General features: G+C 52.3%; 1 protein-coding gene across 1 annotated transcript; it reads right to left on the reverse strand.

Annotated features, from left to right (window-relative positions):
• Positions 1-2,348: 2,348 nt before the first annotated feature.
• Positions 2,349-23,816, reverse strand: SLC25A25 (solute carrier family 25 member 25; the record flags this gene model as incomplete). Its single annotated transcript, XM_079544529.1, is given in 13 exon segments — positions 2,349-2,533; positions 2,965-3,115; positions 3,518-3,685; positions 3,908-4,015; positions 4,125-4,277; positions 5,028-5,186; positions 5,906-5,949; positions 5,952-6,016; positions 6,329-6,364; positions 6,824-6,911; positions 7,000-7,126; positions 23,230-23,723; positions 23,726-23,816. Coding segments are annotated over 13 exon segments (1,869 nt in total).
• Between the last annotated feature and the right edge of the window lie 67 nt (positions 23,817-23,883).

The raw sequence follows: 23,883 nt of genomic DNA on the forward strand, positions 1-23,883 counted from the left end.
AGTTCTGCTCTCCCAGGTCCCTGTAGGGGAAACTGCTCCCACCATCAGCATCCGTGGTGACAACCATCCTTAGGAGGAAAAATCTGATCCCAGGCAGCACCAACCCTTCATAGAGAGACGTGGACACGAGGGGTCTCTTTGACAGACCTTTATTAGCAGACTGTTCCCTACATGAAGAATCTGAGTTAGATTTGCATTATAACAATTTGTGGTTACAGCTACAAAGACAGTTGTCATTTTGCATTGATTTTTGCATTCTGATATTCATTGTCTCATTAGGCCACACTGGTAGGAAGAAGCCACTGCAAAAATTTACCATAGATCTTAGAACAAAAAAAGAAAAGAAAGAAAGAAAGAGGGAGGTGTGAAAAAACTCTTAACCCCTGATGTGGGTTGGTGGGATTCCCACACAGCTGATGCTGACAGCACTGTCAGGGCAGAGCCTCATCTGAAAGACTCCCCATGAACCAAACTCAGCAGCAGGATCTGCTGACCCAAAACACAACTGCAGCACCTCGGGTCCCAGGGCAAATTCCCTCCCACCTCAATGGAAAGTTTTCTTCAGTCGCCGAGTTTTCTCCCTCCTCCCCCTTCACAGATTCCCAGGATCGCTCTCCTTCAGCCCCTGTGACACCCAACATGCACACACCTACTTTCCCAACTTCCCCCCAAACCCTCTCAGCCACGCGTGGAGGCGATGCCAAGCAAGGCGACCCCCGCAGCGCCCTCTGCCCTCATCCCTGCCTTCCTCACCAGCTCCCTTCTCTCCCATGGCTTCCTGCTACAGCATTTCTCTGGGCTGAGGTCCTCCAGCAACAACCCCACGCTGGGGAAAGGCAGCTGAGTGCCCCACATAAGGGACGCTACCGACTTCAGTGCCCTCCCCGCCACTCAGCTGTGTGATGTATGAAAACAGACAGAGAACTTTTTAATACAAGCACAGTAACAATATTTAAACAAGTCTATAAAAATAGTCTGGCATAAATCTGTTCAAATAAATACAAAATAAATATGCTTTAAGCAGTAAAACAGTGGAATGCAACGGTGGTCCATCTCGCCCAAAACGAAGAGTTGGATGAGGATCTCCCAGGCCTCAGCAGCCAGATCCCATCCACTAAAGTAGCCCATAACACAGAGAAATTTTAAAGCCGTCTCTTTCCCTTAGCCCTGCGAAAAGCACCCTTTGAAAGGAAAGCAAGCGTGTTTTCAGGACTGAACTGACGTCTCCCAGTGACAACCAGCCCTTCCCTCGCAGCCCCCCCCCCGTGGCAGACAGACTCCTGGCTTGGGGACTCCATCCCGCTAATGCAAACCTGAACAGCAAACTACAAAGAGGTCTAAAGAGATTGGTAGCAGCACGGGCACGGGGCTTGGAAAGGTCCATCAGGCACCCTGGGCAGCAGGCAGAATGGAATTCAGAGGTCCGTGCAACGCTGCACAGGGGCTCTCGTGCCGTGCTGGGAGCACAGCTGCACAGGAGCTGTGGAATAGTTGTTTAGCCATTGAAGCCATGCATCGAGGTGCCAGTCCACCCAGGGCTCTCCAGCCTTCCCCTTTCCAAGCTCCTGCTGAGTATAAGACAAGCCAGTCTGGCATGCAAAGGATACAGGCATGCAGGCTCTAGGCTGCTGCTTCTGTTAGTAAGTGCATCTTGTTAGTGGATTTATGAGACACACTTAAATCTATAAAAAATAAATAATCCTAATCCTTCATCAGGCTGGCCTAAGTAACATTCAGCCTGACTGGATAAACCACTGCCCACCAGCCCTCAAAATCAGAACAGTTCAAAAAAATCACTTTTCATGTCAAGTCTTGGAAGCAGAACATGAATATCTCCTACCCAAAGGAATATATGTAAACATAATGACAAGCCTGGTGTGGCAGCAGCTCCTCCACAAGGTTTGTACAAATCTGAACAACAGGTAGGAAGTTAACAACTGAATGGAAAAAGAAGCTCTTCCAGCAAGTCAGAAGGTGCTCATCTGCAGGCAAACAGCTCTGTACACGAATATGCTGAAAGCAGACTGTTCCCCAAATCTTTGCTACTTTGCCATACTGCTGGGAACTGACCTCAAACAAATGCCTTAAGACTGGGACAGGAGTTCAGCTCCCAGCCTCCCCAGAGGCCCAACAGAAAGGACCACGTGATGGTTTCTGCAGAGCTCCGAGCAGCACGATGGCAAAGGACACCAGATCCTCCCCTCCCCTTCCCGACTCACAAACTATCAGAGATTTCACAGCTTTGCTTAGTCAGCTTAGTGTCGACACATTCACAGAATGAGAGATGACTGCACGTCTTGGGATCGCGCCCCAAGATTTCAGAGTTCCAAGTCCTCGGCATCTCCTGGTCACCGTGACTGCACGCCCAGCGTCATCTTCAAGTTCTCATAAACCACGTAGCTGATGCTGACGGCTGGGATCACCTTCATGAAGTTAGGGGCCAGCCCACGGTAAAGGCCAAACGCTCCCTCGGTCTTCAGAATGTGTCTGAACAGTCCCCTCATGGTCACCTCGGGAGCGCCCTCCACAGAAGCTGCAACGCAAAGAGCCGCCGTCAGTCAGGCGACCTGTGCCGCACAAACACGAGGCCGACGCCTGTCTCACGGGGCAGTTCTGCATCACGCGCCTCCCACGGCTGCTCACAGACCAAAGGTGCTCTGAGGAGAACAGCTAACTCGCCAGCGAGCCACGGCTGCGCTGCACATCACAGCCCTCTTCCCAAACTGCTCTGCAGATGCCACCAGCCCAAACCTCTCGGCTGAGGAAAGCAGGACTGCTCTGTCCCAGAAGCATCTGAGTCCAGAGGACAGCACAAAGTCCGCCGTCCAGCGTGGCACGCGGCCCTCTGCTCGGCACACGGCCGGTTAAGGCTGCTGTCGCAATGTTTGCACCGGAGGACCTTTACCCTGCTCAGAGACCGTGGCAGGAGCTCACACACCACACACAGTTCCCCCAAGTTCTCACCTTGGGCCTGCATGCGTGTCCTCACAAGAGCCAGGGGGTAACTGGCAAGCTGCCCGCAGGTACTGGATATGGTGCCACAAGCCAAGAGGACAAAGACTCCAGGGTCAGCACTGTTGACGGCATAGCGTTGCAACCAGGCATTTTTCAGTGTCTGGAGGGAACAAGGGATGTTAGCAGTGAAGATGCAATCAGAAGAACAACAAGTTACATAAAAGATCTAGTACAAAGGCCCAGGGAGGTACGTGCAATATCAGCCAGGCTTCTCAGATCTTTTTAAGTTACTGCCCCTTTAGGGGCCTGGGAGAATGAAAATTTGCTGCTGCAATTCTCTCAAAAAAGAAACATGGCATCAAGCATGGTGCCAAGTATGAAAGGAAAACCATCTTACTGGATTATCTTTTAGGCCATTTTGACTAAAACACTTCATGTGTGCCCCTTAAGGCTGATCAGAAAAGCTTTGATAAGTTATTTAAAGTCCTGTAGTAACAGCCTGGTCTGACTGATAAAGCTACACAAGCAGCACAGCCCCACAGAAGCATTAACAGCTCCATACCTCATACACTGCCAGGTCAATACCAGCATACGGAATGATTCCTAGCATGTTGGGGATGTAGCCTTTGTAGAAGGCAGCCATTCCTTCCTTGGAAAGGATGTTTTTGGCACAATCCAACATGCCTGAATACTGTCCTGTCTTCCTCAAAGCCATCCGTGTTTTCAGAACCTACAAGACAAGAATGAACGCCATTAAGATCTAAGGAGAATCAACAGGAGAAAAGATGCAACTCTTGAGAGCCAGGACGGTCAGGACTGCAGGGGTGTCATGTGAGCAGCATGACTCGGTATCAGCTTGCTTAACGAGTTCTCAGAACTACGGGCAGGACATCAGCTCTCCTCCTGGCTCCCTCCCATGACCCTGCAGGGGCTGCACTGCCAGTGCTCTCACCTCCATCGGATAGATGCTGCTCTGTGCGATGGCCCCAGCCAGAGAGCCAGCTAACAGCCGCTCGTGAATCCTCAGCATCTCCTGGTCAGTACCAATGAACCTCTTGATCTGTGGAAGCCAAGGCAGACAGACATTGAGCTTCACCGCCTTTCCCTCAGCCACGCTTTTCAGCTCGTCCTTCCGCTGAGGAAGATTCCTCCCAAGCTTTTTCCCTTACCTGCTCGTAAGCCATGAACTTGATGGCAGATTCCGGTGCAATCTTCAGCACGTTGATGCCGTTCCCTCGCCACAGTGACCTGGTGCCACCCTCTCGGATCATTTGAGTAAAACCACCAATGATGCACATGTTGTTACTGCGGGAGGCATGGACCTGGGAGAGAGAGAGAGTGAACCTGGATTAGTTCCAGTCCTGATTACGACAGCGTTACGTTCTTCTGTAATCCAGGGACAAAAGGGCACTTTTTTTATTTACCCGGAGATTTGCCAAGGCTTTAATCCCCTCTCAATAACTTCTACAATAGAAAAGCAAGCTTCTCTTCCTCTTTGTGAAGTCCAATGTTAACTAACGGATCTAATCAATACACTCCTCTGAAATGGGGGGAAAGGTTAAGCAGCCATCTCCAATACCTAGCACAGGGCCAGCTGCACAGAACAGACTTCCCAGATGACTGGAGAGCAGGTACAGTGAGGAGGCAAACTGAAACTGGGTTTTTGTAACTCCTTTGTAACACTCAATACTTGCATGGAACATCAGCTCTGTCAGTTCACCACTACAACCACTTAACACCCACAACTTGAACCTGTTTCACAAAAATCCAATTCATCCAGTGCTCTGAACCACGAAACTCTCCAACTATTGACAGTTTTCACATGCCTACCTCCCAAAAATGTCTCTCTATCTTTTCTAGTCGATGAAGGATAATTTGTTGACGCGAATTTGACCACTCAAATCACCCAAAAAGACTCCCAAAATACCAACATAGGAGCTACATGGCTGACCCTAGCCAAAGTGCTATATCAAGTTAATGAACGTGATCACCTCCTCGATCCCACTCTGGCAAGAACATTAAGGGGATCAGTCTTCAGGCTATTCAAACAAACTGGAACTGTTCCATCATACCTGCATGAGCACCTTCAAGCGATCCAGGGGAGCTGTGCAGGTTCTGGACACGGCACCTGCACCCCCACCTGCAACCAGATGTCTCCACCACATCCCCGTCTGCCTCTCTTCCACTGTGAACTCATCAGGGACGGTCAAATTCTCTCCCACATCAAAGATCTGCAAAAGAACAGATGATGTTGAGGATTTGTTTCATCAGCTAGCACAACTGCTACAGTTTTACCTCTCTTTATCAGCACTAAGTATTGGAATAAGCATCTCCAGTACTTCATGACAGCAGCTTATCTGAAACCACCAACAGCTGTGTCTGCCGCTGGGACTGCCTGTGCTACACCACCTCAAGGTTTAGCAGATTTGTTTGGAAGCTGGGAACTGCTACACATTTGTCTTCATTAAAACACTGGATCACAGTAATGAACAGAATGATCAGCTGTATCTATGAAGTTTTAAAAAAGATGTAGGCAGCTGTACAAGGACACAGCTTGGGCCTCATTGGAACCTCATTACATGCTATTTGCACACACTGAAATATCACCAGGAAGGACGGCTGCCTGTCAAGTCCATTTCCAGTCTTAACAGGTTCTAAGCTGGCAGGATCTGGCCGCTGGTACAAGCTCTCAGATGTACAAGCCAAGTGAACATACATCTCCTTGCAGAATGTACAGTTGTTATCACCTGTGCCAGAGGCTTCAGAAGCAATGCCAGTGATGGGTGGCATGATAAAGGGACAGGACAGGAAGCAATTGGGCTTCAAGGGCTACAAAGCAGCAATCGAACCATGAAGAAAACGATAGAGACTGCTGATAGCAGCTCCCTGGGGTTATGGCTTTCACTGAGAACCCGGGGAAAAGACCAGGAGCTGCTGTGGAGAAACCTACCGTGGAGTGCTTCCAGTACAGGATGATCTCAGGAATGTTCTCCACGGGTGCAGCAGGTGATAATCTCGCCACTCGTTCCAGTCAATTGTCATCGTCCCATTCTTGTCCATGCTAAAAAAATTATCATTAGTGAGTACAGACTCCCACTGGGTGACAAATCTCTCCTCCCCTTCCCTTTGATTATTCAGACCTACACCAAAAAGAAAAAAAAAAAGCTTTGCAAAGCAACTACTGAAAGACTTCCAAAGAGACACAAGACAAAGCCAAGAAATCTTCTCCACACTGAAACCTGCAGAGAGATAGACATGGCCTCCCTCTTTTTCTCCCTTATTTCCCCTTTCACTGCACCACAGGAGTTGCTGTGCCCCCTCCTATCAAAGTCAGGCCAACTAGTTTCCCAACTGAAGGGAAAAAAATACTTACTAGGTGACAGGACCCCAGAAGTGTCCCGTCCTTATTCTGACACACAGGCAAACAGACAGAGGGAGGGTTGCAGAGGAAAGAAAGAGGAAAAAAACAGCACAAATAAGTGGTTGTTAACATGTTAGTGCCACATGCAAAACGCACTCAGCATTTCCAAAGGGCAACTGCACATTCCCTCTTCAAAGCAGCAAGCTCAGGGCAGCAGGACAGTCAGACAGGAACAAATGCCATCAGCTCAGGTGCAAGCCCTTCCCCACAAAAGACCAACAAAGCAAGACATTCTTACAGCAACTCTCCACAATAAATTACAGCATTAAAAGTGTTATTTAATTGGAAAAAAATCAAAACAAAGAGTAACAGGCAAAAGGAAGCAGCTGAAGTCTCCAGGAAGTGGATACAGGGCAGAAAAGAGGAGAAACGTTCCCTGTCCGCACGCTTCCTTCTCTCAACTCGAAGATCTTCTCAGAAAGACACAACAACCAGCTGAACCCTCACCTCTTCAGGATTTTTTCAGCCTGCTGTTCAGAAATCTTGACTCCCAGGTCCCGAAGAGATTGTACGATCTCCTGGGCATCGATACGGCCTGCAGAGAGACGGCACTGAGCTCAAGTACTTGTATGACAAGTTGAAGCAAGCAATTGTCTGTCTGCGAGCAAGAGAAAGGTGCTTACCATCATTCTTCTTATCCAAGCTCTTGAAGACCAGCCTTAGCTTCTTTTCATGATCCTGGAGATAGTGAACGAACTCCTCAAAGTCCAGCTGCCCATCCAGGTCCTTGTCTCCAGCCTTCACAATTTTCTGTTGAGGAGACAATCAAAAAACATCAGTTCCTTTGTTCATTCTGACGATCTGCCCCTTCCTCCACCGTAATTAAATATCGTTTCCTAAATTGCTTTGGCTTTCCTCCCCTCACAAAGCAACAGACAATTATGAAATTTCCCCCAGGAAATTCGAGGAAAGCAGGAGAGTAGAAAGGTCACCTGATTCCAGGCAACTGCCTTCCAAAGTCAGCCAAATGCAATGCCTCACACTGTTATCAGGGGTACTCTGCAACTATCGATTATTGAATCGCAGTCCTCTATCTTGATCAACACCTTACACAACATAATTTGAGAGCCTCCTTAGGGTCTAAGTGTGAGGCAACAACATTTGCATAGAAAATTAACTGCCAAAGTTGATGCAATAAAAAATAAGCCTGAACAGGAGAAGAATGCCATGCCTAATATGATCCCTAAAGAAGTATGCTATCCCTGGCAAGAACCAACTCCAACCAGAAAAAGCCTGTCCAGCCCCAGTGGGCACAGCAAAGATAAAAACCCCTATGAACTGGTTTAGGCACCCTGGAGCTACGTGCTTTAATTATACAGGTTTCCACGAGATGCATATAGAACAAGAGAAGGTAGGACACAGCCAACATCAAGATCAGCTTGTGTCAGACAGCTAGGGACGAGGTAACGACAAATTAACTCACTGCAGCATGGGGCAACGGCAGATGAACTGAGCTATCTCAGGGCACGTGGCTACTTGTTGACAGCAGAGGTGATCTCCAGGCTGCAAGAATGCAGCTCAGGGAGTTCCCATTTCCCTTCTTGCTTGGTCACTTGCCCTTGACAGCCTAGAAGTCTTTTTCAACACGGGTCAGGGAGTGACACTACAAGAGGTGTGACTCAGAGCACTTCATCACCTACGTTTTGGTTGTAATTCTTGTAACATTTAGGTGTGCGGCAGTTGAGCTGTCACAGAGGTTTCAAACCAAGGCCAACCCTCTAATCACAGTATTTTGTTCAAGGTTGCTCAGGTTTATCTATTACCTCTGAAGCCTATGGTGGCATCTCCCCAGCCCAAGGACACTGGTTTCCTTCATTAGCCTTAAGCTTGTATTTCAATGCTGTTTTCAATGGTTTCAAGACTACATGCTTCACCATTCAAAATCTGTCTTCCTCTCACCCCATCACGTCCTGTCCTTTCAGCCCTAATGCTATGAGGATTAGTTCTAACCATCTTATCAGCCTTAAATAAGAAAGCGCCGTCCCAGCTGCGCTGACCTTTGAGGTGTGCCCAGTATTCTTAATCTGCAATTTATCATATGACTGTTGTAAAGTTCAGACAGGGCCCCACATCTACCTTGTGGGCTAAAGATAGAGCAGCACCTCTCACATGTCAGCGGGTTGGCATCCGACAGCTGAATCAGGGCTTCCCTCTCGCTGGCAAACCCCAGCAGCTGACAGTCACAAATAATTCAGAGGCGTTTGCTGCAGGAGAGATGTGACTGTGCAACTGTGCTCTACCTCTCTGCTTCCCCAGCAGCAGCAATGTGCAATGAGCCATCAGAGGCTGCACGCTGCCACTGCCGCCCTGGGCAGGAAATACACTGCCCCTGTAGAGCAGCGACCCGCAGGGGTTCTTGTACATGTGTAAAGGACAAGAATGCAAAGAGAGGCGAACAGACCTCAGCCCACAGCTCCTGGATTTAACAGCAAGGATGACATCTCAGCATAGCGATCGGCTGGCTGGCAGTGGTGCTCACTGCAAGTGTTTCTGTGCGCCTGCACTATGCATGCCCTCAGCACACACGGGACCCCCCACATCTAAAAGCCATCTCCATTTGTGCACCTGCACAAAGGCATAAGAAGGCCAGCCAGCTCAGCAGCTCAGCCTCAGCTCCTGGGAAACGGTGTGCAGGGACGGGGCAAAGCGCAGGGCAGAGCACAGGGCAGAGCACAGGGCAGAGCACAGGGCAGAGCAGGCCCACTCAGCTGCTGTAAGATAGAATGGAGAGGCTCTTGCACAAGCTCCCAGCAGCACACCCTGCACAGCCCGCGCCAGCAACACGTGGCTGCTGCAGAAACCACTCATCTCGTCACAGGGCGTGCGGGGGAGGAAAAGGAAGAGGATATGAAGCCTTCAGCATGAGCAGAGGGTTTGGAAAACCCCTTTTTCCCTATTTAAACAGGTCGATCGGTTTAAGCGGTGGGCTCTTCTCAGATTGGAATCAAAAGAACCAAAATGAGGTGTGCTTTCACAGCAGCCCCCCACCAAGCGGCACGCAGCCCCAAATCCAACGCAGCCCCAAATCCAACGCAGCCCCAAGGAGCTCACGGCACCCCAAACAGCCCAGGGGCTCAGCCCCGCTCCCCCTACAGCCATACCTGCTTCCACTGGCGGTATGTGGAGAACTCCTGGGAGGGGATGAAGAGGCTGAGGCGGAAGATAGACTTGAGCTCGGCCGGCAGCCCCTTCGACTCGAAGTACTCAAACTCTGCCTGCGACTGCCCCAGCACTGGCACATAGAGACAGAGGCAGAGCATCTTCCTGTGGCCCACGCTCGGCTGCGCTGCTCGGACAGGCCAGGAAGGACGCAGCGCCGACAGACTCCCGGCGTTAATTTCAGTGCGTGGTGGGAAGGAAATGCCGGCGTGTCTCATGACACATGCCTATGAGCTCCCCGGCTCCAGTGGGATTGGCTGCTCAAGCCCTGCCCTTCTACTTAAAAGGCAAGCGGTAGCAGCCACGGCCCTCCCCAATGGAGACGGCTGCCAACAGCCTCTCACGAGGCCTCCAGCACCGGCACTGGGCTCCCAGTACACTCCCGGTGCCCCTGGAGCTGGCCCTGCCCTCTGCCCATCTCACCCCAGGTCTGCCTGCTGCTCTGCAGGGCCTTGGGCACCGCTTCTGCCTCCGTGAGACAAGAGAGGCTTCACCACCTTCCTCTTCCTGAATTCCCAGGAACGTCCGGCTTAAGGAAAAGCTCTGGAATCCCACATTTATAGAGGTCACTGAGCCGTTCCAGAACTCAGTGGTGTTGCTGAGAGGATTGCCATCAAACAAGCCGTGCCCAGAGCTCCAGCACAGCCCCAGCTGCTCCCAGCCCAGCCTCCGCAGCAGCTGCAGCCCCCACCTGTCCTCCCTCCTCTCCCAGTGACAATTAAGCACTGTGGTTGGTTATGGCCTAACAGAGAACAGAGGCCCGGGCAGAACCACCTTTTCCAGTTCCTGCCCCTGTGGATGTAACCACCCTGCAAGCAGCTGTCTGGGCTTCACGGATAACAAGTCCAGCAAAGGAGGGAGCGTGGCACATGCATCACTTCACGTAATTACAGGCTTTGGAGCACATAGTGGAACTCAATGTACGGGATAGCACCCAGCTCTGGGGCGAAAGTACCAAAGGATGCAGAGCTGCAACTGCCAACATAAACCATACAACGAAGCTCGAGCTTTGATATTTGCCAGAGGAGCTGTCGCACGGGGAAGCCCCAAGAGCACACAGCCATTAGCCAGCTTCCAAACACCACAATGCCATCTGCACTCCAGGTAACACAGCATGACTGTCAAACTGGTTCCAGCCAGCCCTGCTAACTGCTTTCCCGGCCGCTGCCACATTATCCCGTGTTTGCTCTGCTCAAACAGTGCCGACCAGCACAAAGTCCAGCATGTGCTCCTCCTCGGACCTCGGTGCACTGGGGTTGGGGTGTCCATGCAGGGTATTTTGTCCTTTAGGAGTAAAGAAAGCTGAGGTCTGTAACAAGCTGCTTGTGGAGCCGCACAGCAGTGACTTGAAGTGGGAATGTTCGAGCAGAGGGGTTATTTTAAGGCTTACTAAAACGGGGTGCCAGCAGCAGGGTGCCGTTGGGAGCCGTGACCGTGAAGGCTTCCCATGCCCTTCTGGCACCTCACCTGCCACCGCGTTACCTAACCAGGCTTAACCTGCTCCTGCTGACGTCCCCGCACGGCAACGGATCTTCTCAGGCTTCAGATCCTCTTAGGGATCAGCTGCAACAGCTCACTGCACGCCAACCCACAGCGTCCACCCACGACTGCAATGCTATGGAGGGGAACGGACAAAATCAATGCCTTCAGCACCCAGAGCAGCCCCCCACCCCACGTGCGGGTGCCAAAGGAACAAATATAACTGAGATTTGCCCACCGAGCCTCGAGATCCTCCGTGCTCCTACCCACGAGTTGCCAAGCATCACTATTTGAGCTGCTGGCAGCTCGGTTGCTATGCCAACATGATGCAGATTTTCCTAATAAACTCCATCTCCAGTTGGCAGCGAGAACAAAAGGTAGAATCTGCACATTTTAGGGAAGAAAGCCTACTGCCTACGTCACAGGAAAGGAGAGAGGTAATGATGTTAAGAAAGCTGATTTACACAGGGTATTAATTACAGGAGAGGGAGCTGAGAAGGAGAGATGGATTACAAGTGAAGTTTATACCAGCAATTCAGGTTATAATGATGAAGGGAATTTTAAAAAGCATTTGCAGGTTTTTAGGTTTCATCAAAAATAATAATCGTAATAATCCTGGTAAACCTGGAAGTGCTCAAAGCCAGGCAGGCCCAGGGCCCAGCACGTGCACAGCCACGGAGCCTCAGGCACAGGACCTGCGGGTGGCCGTGGATGGGACGCAGCCTCACCAATGCCTCCAGCTGCAGGAGAGCCAAATGCACACCTTCTATGGGATGTTCGCTCTTCTTGCTGTCAAGAACCCTGCAAACTCATTGTCCATTTTATTCATAGGATTTGGCTCTCGTTTAAGTGTTGCATGAGTTACGACACCCCGCTGTTCCAACGCTGACATTCCTAGTCATTTCTACTCTTTTAGGCATCTGCTTCATCACTGCTGAACTACATCGGCTCCAGAAGGTACCTCCCGAAGATGGGAGGACGCAGCCATACAAGGATGCTGTTTAATTTTGAATTTACTCTGCTAAAAAAAAAAGGACTCTAAAAATACCAAGTGCCAGCACGCGTCACAGTCACATAGCTCACATCCTCCTCTGGAGACAGAGCAGCCTGCTGGGTAGGTGCACCTATGCTGGAAGTTTCTGCTGGTCCTGCTGACTTGGTGTTTGTCATTTCTGGAGGCTAGCTTATAATTAATTGTCCAGGACAGAAGGTTCTCACAAATCACAAAGACACCCTTTGTGTAGGAAGGAGGGGAGTTAATCATTGAAGAGACCCCAGCAGAGCACAGAGCGGCGGTCAGCCAAACCCGTGCGAGGGGAAGGGAACGGCCAGGAAGGGCTGACCCACAACGTCAGAACGTGCTGTAAAGGTGAGCAGGAGGGGTGAGCTGTGCAGTGACAACACACAGATCCAAAGTTACAAGTCCACCTGGTGACATCAGGGGCAGGCCGTCCCTGTCCTGTGCACACACACCCCGAGCCAACACGGGACATTTTCAATCAGCATTTTCTTCTCTATTCATCGGAACCGTTACCTGCAGGGGGAGCACAGCGGAGTCACCCCGAGCAGAAGGGCTGGGATGAAGCCTCCCCAGCCAGGTCGATCACACATACGTTGCTTGCAGTGTCAGGCAGTGCTCGGGATGATTCAGCAGACACCTACAGCAGCTCAGACAGCACAACGTGGCACCCAGCTAACTTATCCCAAGGTCACGGCGTTCCATGGCAGAACAGAAACCATGAGTCCCCAATTTCTTTACACACCATGTAGCATTAGGTTGCTCGCACAGTGAGTTATCATCTATCCCTTATGCTGTTCTGGGCTTTTTGCAGTGCTTCTCCTTGATGGGCAATCAGAGCACAGATATATCATCAAGCTCACAAGTTACTGGCTGTCAGCTGAGCCACGGCGACAGGATGCAGCATTAGCTGGTCTGCAGTGCAAGGTAAACCAGATCTCCATAATCCTCAGCAGAAGAGCTTTACTCAGTGTTTCACTTCACAATCAGGGCAGGCTAAAATTACACAGCCACAACCTCCCAGCAGATGGGCAGTTACTTCCTAAGCTGCAATAACTCCATTTTATCACATCCTTATCCCTCAGCTATTTCTGCGTTAGCCAATTTTAGGGTTCCTATGCAACAAAGCTTCTCAGGGTCATACAGGCAAGAGATCAGTATCAACTCCCTCCCCGTGTCAGAGAGCTCCATTTGCAGGTGTGAACAGATGGGCTCTCCCGGACTGAAGGAGCACTGTTCCCTCAGAAGGGAACAGAGATCTGCAGCCCTGCTCCTTCACCACAGCCTCCTTCAGTCCTGAGCCTCTGTCCTTCTTCGACCTCTGCACACAAAAGTCCTCTCCTTCTCTAAGTGCACATTGCAGGTTCTGGAGGAGATGCACGGTGCCAGCTGCTATCAGTAGGGCTGAAGGCAGAAGTCCCTGCAGATGTTTCAGCCAGATTCAGGCAGGGAGTGGCTTCTGCTCTGCAGGAACAGAGATGCCACCCTGCTGCTTCCCTCTGAAGCATCAGCAAAGGGCATTAAGCCCTCCTGCAACCTGACCGTGTCCATTCCCTAGTTCAGAGAGCAATCCCACAGCAGCACCGATTCCCTGCCCGAGCAGACGCATCCTGCAGTCACCCCACTGCGTGCTGCAGCCCTCCTAGCTGCTCAGGGGACATCACTCAGCCCCTCCCCAATAATCTCAGCTCACACCCTTGGTCACAACCCGCATGAAGTCAGAGCTGACTGCATCATCCTCAGGAGACACAGACAGCATTCCCTCCTCCTCGAGGATAACCTGGAGCTGCCGTCAGCCAGCACCGTGCTACGCGGCCAGCAGAGAACTGAGCTGCTTTTGTTCACCTCCCCCCAGACAAAGCCTTACTGGTTATCCTCTGCCAACTGCACGCACCCACCACCTCCCCACCCCGGGAAGTTCCCATCCTCACACAGATTTAGGTCTCTTCCTTATGCCACTCACTCCCGTGGGACAGCCATTGCCATCTGCAGGCTGTGCCATTCCAGCCATACACCAAGTACTGGTTTGCTCCTAATAACACTAGTTCCTTACGGAGCCATGAGGAGTGACCAGGGATTGACCAGGAGATTTTAGGATCTGTTGGACTCTCTACTAGTCTCTGGTGTAGCTCAAGGACTCCCCACCAACCTTCACTATCACTGCCAGCCCTCTGAGTTACACTGCTTGCAAGTCACCTTCTAGACCCATAGACTCCTCATTTTTTCCCCGTAGAACACCATGTCTGCAAGGTCACATCACCTCTTTGCAGTCATTACCTCGGTCCCTCTGCTTCCAGCATGCAAACACATCAGACCCCACTCACTATCGCTGACCCCCTCCCAAAACACACACACAGCAGCTACACTTCCCTGCACACCCGCGCTCCCGCACACCATGCGCTCCGGCCTCAGGATGTCCCGTTACCTTTGGAAAATGCTCTGCGGGTCCAACCACCAGTAGGATAGTTGGTCTCCTCTCAGTGGGGTCAGTCCCTCTGTCCTGTGGCTTCCCCAGCACCTTTGGCCCTTTCTCCCCGGGGCCTGGCAGCGGGGTGGCGTTTCTGGCCTCGTCGTCTTTTCCATCAGCAGGACCTTGGCATGCGGCCCCGGGAAGGAAGCTAGATAGAAAACGCCAAAGGCTCTGCAGCATCGCTGCTCCGGCGAGCAAAGCCGGTGTGCCGGGAGCCGCCCGGGCTGCGCTACCGGGATGGGAACGGCACGGCAGGCAGCGGGAGCTCCAACCCGGCGACTCCACGGGCTGGGATTGTGCGCAGCCCCGCTCCCGCAGACGCTTCCTGCCTTTTGAAATTGTTGCTACTGCAGTCGTGCCCGGCCTGACAAGCAGCTCATCGCACAAGAGCCTCACAATTCCGACGGCAACGAGACAAAGCGCCAGCTCTCCCGTGCTCCAAGGAGCAAAGCTTTGGAGGACGCTAAGATAGAAAAAGAGGAAAGCTCAAACCGGGCGCTGCCAGAGAGCCGGCGGGTCCCGACAGCACACGGGGCCGAGCGCCGGGCTGTGCCCCACTGCAGCAGCGCGCAGCCAATCGCCGCTCCCAGCGCCGCGGGGCTCCGGGGCGAGCAGCGCGCAGCCGGGAGCGCGCCGGCACCGCGGGGAGCGCGCCGGAGGGTGGAGGGCTGCGGCCCGGGGTGGCTCGGGGCCGCTCCGATCGCTCACATCGCCGCTCCGATCCCAGGGCTCCGCGGCGGGGCTTTGTTCGGGCAGCAGATGGTTCTCTGCGGGGATGAGCGCTTTTCCTGGCCGCGGCTGAATTAACCTCGAGCTGCACCCTCTCTCTCCGCTCTATTATAGTCTCATCCTCCACTACAATAGCTCTTTGGTGTTGCATTATGCTTCTGCCATTTGGCTTTCAGAGCGACGAGCTTGCAAAGCGTTTACGGCCATTCATGTGCGCAAGGGCCGATAGGCTGTGGTTCACTGTCGCCGATCGGCCCAACGATGCACACATCCATCAGTACACAGCGCCGTGCAGCTCCTCTCCTAGGAGAACGGGGGTGTTCGGCCTGGAGAAGAGAAAGCTCTTGGGAGACCTCACTGCAGCCTTCCAGTGCTTGGATGGAGCGGATAAAGAGGAGAGAAATCAACTTCTTACATGGGCAGGCAGTAATGGGACAAGGGGGGATGGTTTTAAACTGAAAGAGTGGAAATTTAGACATTACAAGGAAATTGTTCACCCAGAGGGCAGGGAGGTCATGGCACTGTTGCCCAGAGCTGTGGGTACCCCATCCCTGCAGGTGCCCAGGACAGGCTGGATGGAACCCTGTGCAACCTGAGCTGGTCCCTGATTTAGAGGTTGGCAGCCCTTCCATGCTGCAGGGGGTCAGAACTGAATGATCTTCAAGGTCCCTTCCAACCCAAGCCATTCTGTGATTCAAGTTTCCTCTGCGGCCCGAGGGTTTTACCCATCCCCACACCTGCAGGAGGCGGCATTACACAGCCCGCTTGCACAGCACCGCTGCTCTCCTGCTGGGTCCCAGCAGCACAAAGCAAAGCTCCATGCTGAGGCTCCTGCCCACAGTGAGCTCCAGGGCCTCTGCCAGACCACTGCTTCCACTTCTTAACCTTTGACAGCAGCAGCCCACAGAGAACCTGTGTCTTACAGCTATTAGATATGGAAGTACGTGCCCAAACTGGAAGAACTCCAAGCTGCAGGCAGCCCGTTTTTTAGGACAACACTCAGCGTCACACTTACAGGAACTTGTGAGTGCCGAATTCCTTTCACCAACCTGAGTAATGGAAAAAGAGACAAGCACACAGAAGACTTCACATAAAAGAAAGAATTCTTCTGCAAATACGCTTCAGCGTTACTTAATGGGAAAAAAATGCAGTTTAAATATAAAAGACTACAGCCCCGCTCTGGACTGTGCCATCCCCCACACTGCCATCCTGATCCTTTAAGGTGATGTTTTAAAGTTTCTCACTGAACCACAAGGAGGAACAAAGCAGATGTCCTGCACTGGTACAGCTCATCAAAATCAGCCTTCAGTAGCCTAAGGCTACAGGCTGCCAAGAAGCTGCGAGCTGTTCTGACACTGATGCTCCAGGAGCTCAGCCCATAGACCCACAGCAAGTACAGATGTGAAGACATGAGGGCAAAGCAGATGAGTGGGACTCAGGATCACAGTGCTGAGCTGCTACACAGAGACCTGTGAGAGCAGTTAACACCGTGGGATACAACCACTGAGTTTCTCCGTGATGTATGCGCTTATGTTTGGGGTGTACACGTGGCACAGACCCCATCTTCCTTTGCTCATGCAGAATTTGCATGGTAAAATAGTAATTTGTGCAAGAAAATACATGTCTAGCGTGCAATTACAGCAGAAACACAGCAACACTTCTTCAGCCTTTGTCCTTGCTGAAGGAAACCTCAGAGGAATTCTTCCACCGCGCTAATCCACACGGCTCCTGGAGAGCACAGCCTTTTCTAATCATATTTAGAAAGGGGAAGGAAAAAAAAAAAGCATTTATTTTACCAAGTGAGGAATTTTATTAGGTCAGAACAATAAAGCGACTAATGGAGAGATGATGATAGCCGGAGGCAAAGCAGCTGCTCCCTGCAGGGAGCTGGGACGCAAGTGTTGTCCCACTGACAGCACCAGGCAGCCAGCCGCTCACACATAAAAGGTGCAACAAACTCAGCAGGTCGGGTCCAGCCTGAACCAGAGCAGGGGAACAGATGAGGAACAGACACTCATTTGATCTAGAAATCACGAGCCCAGGTCACACCAAAACACACCGCCCAACCCACCCCCCTCGGTTCTTCAGCTGTTTCCAAGAACCAAAGAGATCTTTAAGAGGGGGAAGCTGCAGGAGTGACCTGCAGGCAGCAGGTGCCCACAGCAGAGCCCTGTGCCCAGCATCACCGAGGTGGGCCGTCCTTGGGTAACCAGAGGAGAAGAGGGCAATGAAGCCATGCAATCCATCCAGATGGAGACAAAGGAGAAAGGAAAGAGCAAAAAGAATGACGTGTGCTTAGCTGAAGCAGTATTTTCCTTGTACTGCAAGCTGGCAAAGGGAAGTCTCTTTGAGTAGCAAAACCAAGGTATTTTGTGAGCTCTTTGACCCCATCCTGCAGACGCAGCTCAGCTCTGGGGCAGGCACCGTGCCCCTCATGCTGGTGGCACCAGGCAGAACCCAGCCTCAGGATACTTGCTTTCAGATGGCCCTTGGAAGAATCCTGAGCAAACACAAGGCGTTTTCCAGCAAGAATCCGAGCAGACAACTAGCTCACACATAAAAAATGCAGGAGGGAGGGTGAAGAGGAAGGGGCAGAGGGATGGGAGCAGCAATCCCCATCCCCCGGTGCAGGAGAGCTGCTACAGCGGTCGCCTCCTGGGATCCTGGTGTGACCCCAGCAGGCAGGAGGAGCTGCCAGGACACCCGAGCAGGGGCTGCGGCGCGTGTGGCACCCGAGGTTGACCTCATACACCCAGTTCTCATCTTTCCAAACGTCACTCCTGAAAGACAAGACTTCACGTAAGGATATTCTACTTTTTCTAAGAGAGCTGAAATAAAATCCAGAAACGCTGCGCAGGGTTTTCACAGCGCGCTGCCAAACATCTTGGCTGCTGCTGCTTAAATAATTAAGCTGTCTGGTGACATTCAGCCACGTTGATTTATTGAGGTGACACAACAGAGCGCTGCAACAAAATCTGGCCACCTCTCTGCAGGAACCCCAGCACAGCCACCAGCTGCCCCAGCCCACGGACTGGGCAATGGGACCAGTGCTAAGCAGACACCAACCGCTGGGTTCCATCACATGGAGGCTGAGCAAGAGAAAGGGCATCTGTAATACCCCGAAATCAGAAAGGGACAAGAATGCCACGTACCAAAGTGACAGGAAAGTGGCTGTTGGGAAATGATCCCCCCAGCCTGGGCTCTGTGCACAATGTGGCCTCGCATACCAAACAGCTTCGCCTTTCCAGCACCTCACGATCCAACAATTTCAGCAATTTCTCTTAAAGCAGAGTTCTCCTGCCTGGAGCCTCAGCTCACCACATGGAATGCAGGAAAACGAAGGCACCTCCACTGCCGTCCCATAGCAATGGTGCATCTGCTTTCTTCACTCGAGACAAAGTCTGGGGCATCATTAAAGCGTGCTCATGTCCCACATTCAGAGGGTCAGAGGGACAAATATAGCCATAGGACATGAACAAGAACAAAGACTCATTTACCATTTTTCTTTCAGACCTACTTGTGGCAACACTCCCTCCCCCACCCCCCCTGCCAGCACCACACCACACTATGGGCACAGAACTGCAGCGCTCCCCACGTTGCAGGGCTTGTGAGCAGGACACCAAGTCCTCACAGCAGTTCTGGTGCTATTTCATTAACACGTGTCAACCACTCGAGTATTCGGCTCACATTCGGCCAGAACTGTCACTGGCCTTTGTTTCTTTACCAGCCAACTCCCACCAACCACTCTGCAGCTCAGGGTTTTTCCACCTGCTCTTATCTCTCAGTAACTACTCCATTTTCTTCCCCCTCCCTGAGCTGAGCCACAGTCAATGCCCGGATCCAGAGGAGACATTTCACATTATACTTCCCAAGGAATTCAGCAGAACGCAGCCCTGTGCTTCTGCAAGGCTGCGTCTCATCACACCAGTGCTAACCATCAGTGTGCTCAAACCCAAGCTGTGTCTGCATCTCAGCAGCCCGGCTGCAATCCTGCAGCCCTTATCGGCCATAACTGGGCTAAAGGTCCCAGCTAAAGAAACCCACGAGCTGCCAGGTAGGCAAAGCACCATGCTGGAAGGACACTGCTGGGTCACACCTCTCAGGGGCTGCACGTCTGTCCTGCAGGTACACAACCAGAGAGCAACAGCTGAGGTTTACACGCACAGAAATGAGCAGTGGCGCAGCAAGAGCGAGTTCCCCTTGCATGCATCTACACCCCAAGCTCGCTTCCAGCCTTTCTCAGTGGACTGCACTGCGATGCCTGGTGAGCAGACACCAGTCACACAGGCACCAGCCTGCCCTACACCACTCCCAAGGCCCCGCAGCACCTGCCAGGAACTCATTTGCTGGATTTCAAAGCATGCATCCATGCCTTCCGCGCATCTGAGCCACTGAATGCCCACCAACTCCTGTGCCTGCCACAGATTCGAAGGGTTTATCTACAGTGAAATCGTTGACCCACGGTTTTGCTCTTGCAGCACATTTCCCAAACACGTGGAAACAAGGCTCTCAAACCACACATTTCATAACTTGCAAGGAGCAACAGGTCCCAGCTCCCTGCGGAGCAGCAAACGAACGTCATCTTCCTTGCTCCCTGTTCCAAGAGGACGTTACCCACAGACATCTGAAGTTATTTAACGTGTTATAACGCTAGCTGCAATCGCCTGCAGACTGCTCAAGACATCCAACTCAGTCCTCCAGGATCAGCCAGTAAAAGGTGGGTGGTTGGGGAGCTGTTGGCAAATGCTTTCAGCAGCAGGAAGGCGATCAGCTGGAATTTCAGACTGTAACACTGCTCCATTTGTTTGATTATGACCTCATATTGCTCAACCCTTAACAATTAATTACAAGGGCCTGGCTACAAGCCTCCAACTGCCCCAACAGGGTTCAGCACATCTTTATGGTTTGTGTCTTGTTTAAATGTGTATGGCTTCAGAGAGATAGTTTGGTCTAGATTACAGAACAGAGTTTTGCTCATTTTTAATCACAAGCAGGGTGTTGTGACTCACTAAGAACTCAGGTCACCTATTTCCAGATGACTGACAGTAGGAATGAGGTGAAAGCACTGCACAGGAATGGCCCTCTCAGTCCCGTACAGTTGCTCAGAGTTATGGCATGTTATGCACTGTAAAGAGCAGTCAAAAGATCAGAGAGTAAAACAGTTACAGAAATAAAGAGTCTAAACTAAAAATCAAGTGAAGAAATAAGATTGAATCTTTCTATCATATCAATTACAATCTTGAAGAGTACTTCTGTCACAGAATCACTTGCAACAGAGCTAACTGAGCAGGGACCAGGAGGGCACGGTGCTCCCCAGCAGCTGGAACAGCCCAAGGGCTATCCCAAAAAATAAAGCTGCTCAGAGGAGCCCAGAGCCAAGCAAGCTTTGCAGCAGCACAGTTATGGTCCTTCAGTACAGGTGAAAGCAGAACTTGAGTGGATAGAGCTTTGAGATTGCAGAGGAGATAATAAGCAAAGAACATTGTGATGAAAGCCAACGTGAAGATTTCAGCAGTGAGATGGAGGAGCTGACACCCAGGAAGCAAGGGGCAGCCATCTGCATGGCTCCAGGAGACAACAGCATCTCAAGGCCAAGGAGGAGAGCCCAGTTACAGCAAAGGCACACAGACCGTTATGGCTGCAAAGAAACAAGGGTTATGTTTGCTCTGTTTCTTAACTCAGAGTCCCCCAGAAGGGGCTCGGCTCTGTGAAGGGGCTGCACTCCGCTGTCTCTATGCAGCAGGGATGAGTTGCACCAGGGCAGAGCTGCCCAGCCCACAGCAGCAGGGAAGCTCCAGACAGCACTCCAGGTCAGGGTCAGCAGGAAAACAATCACATGAGCACATGCAGAAATACTCTGACTACACAGCCTTCAGCTACATCACATAGATATCTCCAGATAAAAAGCAGAGAACAGTTCCGGTTCAACGACCCTTATTTCCATTAAACACATACTTCAAGTTCCATAAATCTACAGAGATATCTTCAGGAGAACTTAGGAAGTAGTAAAATGAGCTCAACTGCTCCAGAGGCAGATGTAATTGAGCAGCAGAACGTCCCTTTATGCAGCAGGACAAGGAAGCCTGTAAAATGTTGTTCACATGGTTATCACTTTACTGCTCAAGCAAAGTGAGGTATGCGAATTGCTCTGTGCAACCAGCTCAAACAAGCGGTGCTCTGGAAGGCTCACTGCCCTGTATTTGTAAAACAGCTTCAAGATAACAGCAGGAATTTAAAAAAAAACCTCGCTGATGACATCAGCAAATTCCACCTCAAAAGGCAGGGATGTGTGGCTGCCTGCTCTGGCCATGCTGAAGGCCGCCCCTGGGGAGGCAGGGATGTTCTGAGTGCTGCAGAGGGCTTTATCTCAGTAAGAACTCCCAGGTTCTGGAGGAGCCAAAACATTGCTCATTTTCCTTTCAAGCTGCAGCCCAAAACAATCACTGTTGCCGCAAGAACTTTTGGCCAACTGACACCAAGAGATCAGTAAAGCTTGTGGACAACATGGCATTACAAGGCAGGAGGGCTGCACCCACATCCAGCACACTGCACTGTGACACAGAAAGATACAAGGTACCTGAGCCACAGTCATTTACTACTCACAACCCATGTGATTTATGCTTAACTTGGCCTTCGAACACTGCGTTTTCACCCTGATCCTTAAACACTTTTCTTGAGTGTGACTTCACATTGCTGAGCGTCATTATTGGCTAAGGACAGAGAAGGAAAAAAGAATGCTTTTATTAATAGAACTCTCTGGGAAACAGGAAGTTTATTCAATCTTCCCTAAAAGATGACACAAGGCAGAGGTTTTCCAGCCAGCTCTCCAAGGGCTGCTCTCACAAATCAAACTGGAGTCCTGAACTCTGCATCCTTAGTTCTTAACAAATGCTAATTGTCACATTGCTGAAGGGAACCCTGCAATACCAGCAGTGCCCCATCAGCTCTCTTTATCCAACCAGCTGCTTCCTGCACAGCTGAACAGTGAGCAGAGGAAGCAAAGTGCTGAGGAACAATCCCGATGGCTGAGGGCTCACAGAAGCAGCACTGCTGTCCACAGTGCCTCCCCTGCACAGAGCAGCTCCAGACCCTGCAGAACGTTTCTTCTCTGCTGCTCCTGCAGCACAGCAAGCAGAGCAGCTTTGCTGGAAAGCAAGAAAGCATTTTGTTTCGCAGAGCATCCTCCCAGCCTGGAAAACTTCAGGCGGTATTAGATAACAGGCTCAGAAAGAAGAGGGAATGCCAAGTGAGATGGGTGGGCATCAGCACAGGATGTTCTAGCAAGTGAGTGCCTGCTGCCAGAACTAAGGGATCAGGCACCCATGGGTGGCAGCAAGTCAGCATCTCACGGGCACGCAGATGATTGATGGGGCACAGTCAGGTCCTGTTACCAAAGTGCACACTGTAGAAAATCACCATGGCACTGATGTTATTTTTAGAAGCAGCACAAGTAAATCACTCATACGATGCTCACGCTGCCAAAGTGTTCCGGAGGAAGATGCCAACCAAGAAGCACTTATTAGAAAACAAGGCTTCAGAGAGCCAAAGTTGGAAAGGCAGCGGCGACTTCGGGATGGGTGGATGCATACAGAGGGGCTGAAAGGAGGTACGCTGTCCCGGTTCTGGGAGCAGTGACAGCTGTCACTTGGGTCAGCTCTCAGGGACTCAGCAGTGCCCTCCGCCCTCCTGCAGGAAGGATGTGCCGTGCACTGCCAAACCCCGGCCGCAGCCACGCGTACCGACAGCGCTCGGCTTTCGTCCGGCCCTGCGCCCGAGGCACCGCGCAGCAACGAGCCGCACACGAGGGCAGGCGCGGCTCCGACCCACGCTGCTCGTGCCGAACCCCGAAGCTCGGAGCCCAATACGCACAGCGCCGCACGGCACCAACGCTCTCGGCCCTCCCCAGGTGAGGCAGAACGCCGTCGCAAGCCCCGGCCGGCCGAGGCCCGGGAGCAGCGTTACCCCCCCCGCCGCTTCAGCCCCGGCGCCGCCGCTCACCAGCAGGTCCAGCTCGGTGCGGTGCAGCCCGAGGCGGCCCAGCCCCACGGCCAGGTCGTGGATGCAGAGCGCGCCGTCGCGGTTCACGTCCAACTTCTGGAACAGGGCGCGGAGCCGCCGATCCTGCTCGGAAGCCTCGCACACCGCTCTTCCGCAGGACCCGCCGCCGCTCCCTTCGGCGCCAGGACCGGGCGTGGCGGCGGCCCGCGGGGAGCCGCAGGGGCACAGCACGCCGCTCACCACCGGGGAGGCCAACGAGCGCCGCGCCCCCGGCATGATCCCGCCGGCCGCCCGCTCCTCACGCCCGCCGCCGGCAAATGGCGACGCTTCCGCCACCGGCGCCGCGAGGAACCGACGCGGACCGCTTCCGCCTTCGCGCCACACGGCGCCGCCGCCACGTGACGCCCCCCGCCGACCAATGGGAGCGGCCCCCGCCGGCCAACGCGCCGCCGCCCACAGCCCGGCCTCCACGCGCACCCGGCGAGTGGGCGGGTGACGTCAGACAGACGCCTTCCCCTCCACCAATCGGAACGCGGCGCCGCCGCGGCCGGAAAAAGGCGGTACAAGATCCTAGGGCAGGACGCCATTGGCTAAACGTTGAGGCGTAACCGAGGGTAAAGGCACAACCGCTCCAATCAGATTGGGAGCCAGGGC

The sequence above is a fragment of the Tetrao urogallus genome (assembly GCF_951394365.1).
Source record: "Tetrao urogallus genome assembly, chromosome: 19".
Taxonomy (NCBI): Eukaryota; Metazoa; Chordata; class Aves; order Galliformes; family Phasianidae; genus Tetrao; species Tetrao urogallus.